This window comes from Pinus tabuliformis, chromosome 8 (assembly GCF_031772625.1).
Source record: "Pinus tabuliformis cultivar Carrire ecotype Pingquan chromosome 8, CPIR1, whole genome shotgun sequence".
Taxonomy (NCBI): Eukaryota; Viridiplantae; Streptophyta; class Pinopsida; order Pinales; family Pinaceae; genus Pinus; species Pinus tabuliformis.
Window position 1 is genome coordinate 1,983,941,994 of NC_142294.1, and position 7,535 is coordinate 1,983,949,528.

The window sequence follows — 7,535 nt, forward strand, 5'->3', positions numbered from 1 at the left end:
ATACATCTATATAAACCTTCAAAAAAGATGAAAAATTGCATACCTAAATTCCAGATCTCCAAGCAGAAAAACATTTCATTGTCCAAAGATTTACTACTGTACTAGGGCAATCAATACTATAACCCCTTTAAATTACAGATTGCATTCTGACCAAAAAAAATAGTTGCAATAACTTAAATGCCAAATCTCCAATCAGGAAAACTTTGAAACACACATGAGACATTACACACAGTTATGCATGTGTTAACACACACAATTAGTTATTGCTCGATTATATTGAGTTAATATTTTGTTACAAGATTTAAACTTATTTTTAATTTAGTACGAGGGTTTGAGAGAATATCTAAAACATCTTTAACAACGGTATTTCTAACCACTAACAAACTAGTTATTTATTTAAGAAGTGTAAACATTAATTTTAAGTATAGGTTTATTTTAACATACATGAAAATTTTAATGTAAAGTGTAAATCATAAATAAAATAGTTTTATATTAATTATGTGTATATTTCTTTTTCAGAGAGAAAAAGCATAATGTATTATATTGAGACAATATAACAGATATCAGATAAGTACAAATGTCAAGCTATAAGAAGCTGCGGAGGTTCTTTAACCCTGAAACATAAACCTGGGATGTGTCCCTCTGAGAAAGAAGAAAAAAAAGAATCTGAGCATATACACATCTCATATAAGAACAACTGCAAATATTATGATCCATATGCAGATACAGATATGAGACCCTAATACCAAAAATAGATAAAAAATATATACACCATACAAGTACGATGATAGAGGCAGAAAAAGGAGAATACAAAAGGAGAAATAAGGGCAGATCCGGAAATGACCAAAAGAGATTAAGCGTCTGGGAATGAGAAATCCTGAATGATAAAGGATTTCTCATCCAAAATTACCTCCATGGACCAGGAACTTGATTCTAACTGAATACCTTGCTTTGACAAATTGTCCGCTTGTTGGTTTTGATCTCTGTAGATGTGTTGAATAGAGCATTCCTTCACAAGACCCCAATAAAACATGATCCTGTCCATCCATCCTGTGAGGTGAGAACTCCTGATAAGGCAGTTTCCATTGACATGATCGATCATAACTTTGGAATCCCCAAAAATTGAGATGGATTGAATATCAAGAAAAATGCAGAAAGCAAGAAGACTAGCTAGAGCCCTCGCCTCAGCCATGCTATTTGTGCCGAAGACTAGCTAGAGCCCTCGCCTCAGCCATGCTATTTGTGCCCCTTCCTCCATTCCATGAAATAAGATATTGAAGATTCTCGTCCATAATAATATGGAACCCACATCCACAAGAATTTTGCTGTGCGGCACCATCAAAAAACGCCCTAGGGGTCCTTGAGAGAAAATCTATCTGTAGATTTCTGTTAACATTTTCCAGTTTGGGTGGCTTTATCGGCACATAGTCATAGATGGCTATGATTTGTTGAATGATATCCTTGAGAGGCACTTTCATATCTTTGAAAATTATGTTTTTCCTCCATTTCCATGCACACCATAAGACAATGATAATAATAGATCTCCAAGACTCTCTCTGCCCGCTCCACCACTCTGTGTGCGTAGAAACATGAGAAACTATAGGGAAACCATATAAAGAAGCCAAAACATACCATATTTTATGAAAAGAAAGGAATGGAAGAACATATGAAAGTTGGATTCCTTGAGTGATTCACACATTAAGCATTTGCTCGGCCGTGCCATTTTCTTTTTTTTAGATTTTCTCAGGACATATTTTTATTGTGGAACACCAACCAAGAGAAGAGAATCAATTTGGGAGGGTAGCCTGGTTTCAGAAAACTGATGGAAACATGGGCCCAGTGTTTATAGTCTTTTGGCCAATCATATCTTTATAAATGTCCTTTACACACACCTCAGAATTTGCCTTAGGCGTCTTCCACATAAGGTAATCTTGCGGCCTAGACTTGTGAAACCCGCAGCTTCTCAAAACATCCCTGATAGAATTCCATTGTCTTCTCAGGATCTCTGACATACCTAGATGAATGGCTTCCTTCCAGAGAGGAATTGGTTAATTATGTGTATATTATATAAAACAAATGAGAATAAACAATTTTTTTAGGTAAGATATGTGAATTTTTCCAAATCAACATATATTTATTTTGATTTTAGATCTATCAAAAGCCTAGAGAGATAGAAGCAAATTTTTCTTCAAATTTTGTACTCAAAAATATATTTGTATTTTGATTTTGGATCTATCAACGCAGAGAGAGATAGATGTAGATTTTTCTTCAAATTTTGCACTCAAAAATATATTTGTATTTTAAGAGATTTGATCTCTAGGTGCTTAGTAGACCCAAAGTTGAAATAAATCTACGTTGGTTTTAACAAAATTAAGATATAGCTATGCAATTGTGTTTTTATTTTTTTTTAAATATTTGCTATTCTCTAAATAATTTAATTATGTAGTTTTAAAGTTGGAATTTAATTATTAAATTTTTGATAAAATCATAATATTTTATTATTTCCTCCTTAAAGATTTTGATTCATGATATATATATATATATATATATATAAATAAAAAAAGACGACTTATAATCACATTATGTTGCTGCCTATAAAACCTCCGAGATATATATATATATAGTCACATTGTGCTATTGCCTAAAACACTTCCTGGCCTGGTATAATAACCCTCAAACTATTCGAAACAAAGTGAGTTAGGACTACTACTGCCTTTAGTAATCCATATAAAAACAAAACATTAAAATAATAACCCTAATTATTAATAAAACATTTTAATTTTATCAAATTACAAAAAAAATATATATATAATTAATAATTAACTTAGATCTATATTTATTGGGGTAAGAAGATTAAATTTTTTTAAATATAAATTTCTTTTAAAATTTAATATCAAAATTAAATAAATCCAAAATTAATATAAAACTAAAATGATTTAAAATATATTTTTAAATATAAAAAATCATACCAACTAAACGTATATAATATAAATTTAACACCCTAAATTTATGTCTTCTCCAATTTCTAACCAAATTTCCCGTAAAATTGATATATCAGATAAAAACCGAAAAACTCACCACTGACCAGCCGTCACAATCCATATAAACAGTTGGTGAGGTGGTGTCATGTCCGCGGGACAGCCAATCTTTTTCAGAAGAAACGAACGGATTGTTCGTTCAATTTTCTGTGCAATTTATTAAACAAGCGTAAGCGTATTGGTTATTCACTTATCTTTTTCTGGGTTTTACATAGATGGAATCTTTTAGACCTTTTGAGACCTTTAGTGCCCAGAGTCACATCACATCCCACCTATTAAAAAAAACAATTAAAACCTATAACAAATCCCACTTAACCCACAAGTCAAAAGAAAACTATAAATAAATTAATGAGAAATAAAAAAATGATGATCATTTAGTATTAACAATTACCTGCCATTTATATACATATAAACAAAGCCACAACCCCAAATACATACATAGATATAAAACCTGATAAACAGGGATAGAAAATTTGTATTATGAAATATACAACAGTAACTTAAATTCCAGATCTCCAAGCAGGAAAACATTTGATTGTCCAACCATTTACTAGTACAATGCTAGTGCAATCAATACTATGACACTTTTAAATTACAGATGGTATTCTCACCCCCCAAAACAAAGTTGCAATAACTTGAAATATTCCAGATCTCCAAGGAGGAAAACAGTTCTGTGTACAAAATATCAATCAATACTGTGACCCATTATTTTATTATACTAAGACAGCTCTCTTATAATAACCAGTGTTCATTCATGTGCTGATGCTCAAGCTGTGGTGAGCAGATATCCTTCCACGGTCTTGAACATGCTGGTTGCTGCTTCCTTAATTGGCTCTGCTGGGGGAATTTCGTTACCTGCTGGCTCGAACTCAACACTCCAACTTACAGTGCAAGAATTCGCATCAGCTCCCGGAATTACCTTCAAGGTCGGCCTGAACACTTTGTATATGCTCATAATCTCACCCTCTATTACAGTGTAGGTAACAGTCATATTTGTTTCATCCACAGCATCAATCCTCTCAGTTGCATGGGTCAACATTTTCATTCCTGCAACCAACAGGGAGTTTTTTTTTTTCAATAAGTTAGAAACCATCCTTTAAAACGTTCAAGTTTCAAAAAGTTGACATTTTATACAGGGGAGGGGCATCTTTACGTTGATTGTGGATTTGGGAATATTTGATATGGACAAAGTTAATTGTTTGTGTCCTTCTGATTATTCTGGTCCGCATAAGTTCTGGGTTCAGGGAGTACTTCTATGTGAAAAACAAAATGTTATGCTTCAAAACAAGAATGGACGAATATTGGGCAGAGCTGGTTTCCTGTTAAATTCTCTAAATGGCTATGCTGTAAAAGCTTTTATATCACTTCTAAGCATGTTGTTAAGAGTCCACAGATACTCTACTCAGAGAAAAACCAACCAATTTTAATATACAATTTTCTCTTAACTGGATTCTACAGTGTTTTTGCTCATTACAATTTTGAAGCGACAACCAAATATTTTTGCTTAAACAAAAGTAGGCGAACTGAGAAACTAATGTTGAAAACTAAACTCCTGGACCTGCTTCTACAAGGCTGTTGTTCCATGGCCACTATCTGCCAGAAATGTATTGCATGGCTATATCCAACACACTAGGTCACACTTTGGCTGAGGCCTGGTAGCCATGCTTTCATTCATAAAATGGGATATATACAGTGGTAGATAACCAGACATCTCAAACTCTGCAACATGTACCGAAAAAAAATTTGCTCAAACAATTTGCTTGTATTCCATTACATAAACTTTCTGCATTAAGAAAGAGTCAGAATCTATTGCATTTCTTGTAATAACATTCAGTAGGAAATGCCAATTTCCAAAGATGGCTTTCAATTTGATTAAACCTTATAGGAGAAAAAATATATATGAAGATACACTGAACAACGCATGCACAGATTTATTTTCCTTTGTCTACTGTAGTTCTTGTTTTCTTTAAGTCACTTTGAGCATTCCCAAATTTATATATAAAAAGCTATTTCCTTGTAAAAAAAAATCAAACCTCTAAGAAACTTGCCCTCAACCAAAAATATTTAATAAAAAAAGTCATATTATTATAGAATAATAAATATAAAATAAATATACACTTGCAAAATATGCATAAATATAAAATAAACATACACTTCCAAACCATGGATATGGAAATAAATTGTTATTACCATTGTATTCTAGATCTTGAAAAAAGTCAATTAAAATCAACTACCTATTAAATACCAGGACAAGCACACAGTTAAATCAACTCAACTCCGTCAGGACAAAGGCTTCAAATTTCAATATAAATTATAATTATAATAATAAATATAAATATACATATTAAAAATGCAAATAAAGTATAAATATATTTTATTTTAAAGGTACAACAAAAATGGAACAAAGTCAATTAAACTCAACAACCTATATGAAGAAAGTCAATTCAACTGCTTATTAAATACCAGAATCTGTAATCTAGTTTGAAAAAGGTAAATTTCAAATTTCAATAAATATTATAAAATAATATATATAAATATGAAAAGCACAATCTGCAACCTAATTCAAGTTTAAAAAAAAAATGAAAATTAAAAATTGAAAATCTCATTATACATCATAAAATAATAAATACAAATATACAATATATTTCAAAAATATGTTTATGAAAATAAAAATAAAAATAAAAAGTTTAATATAAATATATATCTCAAAAATAATATTGTAAAAAGAAAACATATGAAAATAAAAATAAGAAGTTTAATATAAATATATATCTCAAAAATAATATTGTAAAAACAAAATATAAATAAAAAGTTAAATATAAATATATATTTCAAAAAACTGCTTGTGAAAATAAAAATAAAAAGTTGAACTTTGATGGAGCATAAAAAGGTAATTTTGGTGTTATTGGGTTTGTATAAAATATCTATTATTCTTCAGTTTGAAGAATGATATTTTTTTATAGTTATTTTAAAGAGATTTGTTTTTAGTGTGATTTTTTAGAAATTTTTCTGGTGGAATTTCAGGTTCTAATTTTTTAAATTTTGCTGGAATTCATTAAAATCACAAGTTTGATTGGTAAACCCTGCGCAATAAAAGTGCTCTAGGATTTTCCAAGGTGCTGAATTCATATATAGTCAAAAAACTAGTTTAAATAACACAAATCAAAATTTCAGCACAAAATTTAATTTTCAGCAAAATTCCCACACCAAAAACTCTAAAAAATCACCCTAAACACAACTCCTCTTTATTTTAAAATAACTCCTCTTTATTTTAAAATAAATCACATTTTTCTATAGTTATATACATATATAAAAAAAATACTGTGTTTATAAAGAATTAAAAACATTATGATAAAGTTTTCTATCGCATCTTTTACTGTAAATATTTTAAAATAAGTTATAATTTTATTTAATTAAAAAACACTTTATAAAACTTTATTTATAAAACTTAAAAACATAATCTAAATGATATTCAACATAATCATTCATGCAAATGATTACAATACAGTATCAGAAGCATCATCTTGGACTATCAATTGGCCCATCAATTTCAACCTAAACTTCTAAAGAATGGACCCCAAAACTCCATAAATTTCAATCTAAGAAAATCTAGAAACTTCGGCTTACGTCACTTCCAAATTTGAAACTTCAATGAGCGGTGGACAAACTGTTTTTTTTTTTAATGAAATCAGGTTGTTTCATACCTTCTCCGTACTTGATATGCCTGGTGCTGCCAATGCTTTTGCCATCTCCCTCGATCATCTCAATATTTTTGAATTGAGAAGGCATTATCTTTGGAAACACGGTTGCAGAATCCTGAATGGCTTCCCAGAATTTGTGAGCAGGAACCCTTAAATCTAATTCAACTGTCACAGATTGCGCCATCCTTTAAGGCGAATACTTTACTCAAAAGCCGAATCCTTACTCAAAAGGCAGAGCAGACTGAGAACTATCACTATTGTAAGAGGTGGGGGTTTGTTTGGTTTATTTATACACAGTTCAGTAAAGATATGGCGATATGGGATTCAATGCATTCTGCCAAATGTAACGAACCCATGTGGCTGGTTCAGAAAAGCTACAGACCCAAGAAAAGTATTGGGTGCTTTTAGGTGTGCACATGTGAACATACTGTGTTTCTTATACGATTTCATAGATGTCAGTTGAAGGGTGGGACAACTCTTCAAACACTGCGGTGAATGCTTCCTTATCAGGTACCATTATGCCATAGTTTTTTGGTAAGTAGAATAAGTTGGTTGGCAAAATGACAGTCCTTATGTGTCGGTGGAACTGTGTTGGTCCTTATCAATAAAGCACAAAGTTCAATGAATTTTACTATAGGTTGTTGTGTTATTTCAAATGAGGGCATTAGAAGAGATTTTAGTCTAATTAATACATAAAATTTTTGAACATGGAGTATGCTCCAAAATGGCTGTTCGGGTAAGAGCTAATTTTTACAGGAAGTGAGGAAATACGTTAAGGGCCCAAGAGCAAGAAGGA

At 31.0% G+C, this 7,535-nt stretch overlaps 1 protein-coding gene across 1 annotated transcript; it reads right to left on the bottom strand.

Annotated features, from left to right (window-relative positions):
* Positions 1 to 3,754: 3,754 nt before the first annotated feature.
* LOC149244399 (MLP-like protein 423) lies at positions 3,755 to 7,019 on the bottom strand. The gene is made up of 2 exons (XM_089367990.1): positions 6,743 to 7,019; positions 3,755 to 4,085 (listed from the first exon to the last, which is right to left on the bottom strand). Exons 1-2 carry the CDS (start codon positions 6,921 to 6,923, stop codon positions 3,805 to 3,807), a joined length of 462 nt encoding a protein of 153 aa, XP_089224116.1. The 5' UTR covers positions 6,924 to 7,019; the 3' UTR covers positions 3,755 to 3,804.
* Between the last annotated feature and the right edge of the window lie 516 nt (positions 7,020 to 7,535).

Excerpts from the sequence above, each read along its gene's own strand:
- LOC149244399 (XM_089367990.1), bottom strand. The coding sequence starts at position 6,923 with ATGGCGCAATCTGTGACAGTTGAATTAGATTTAAGGGTTCCTGCTCAC. Across the intron at positions 4,086-6,742 it reads GCATATCAAGTACGGAGAAG|GAATGAAAATGTTGACCCAT; the intron begins GTATGAAACAAC and ends TGTTGGTTGCAG.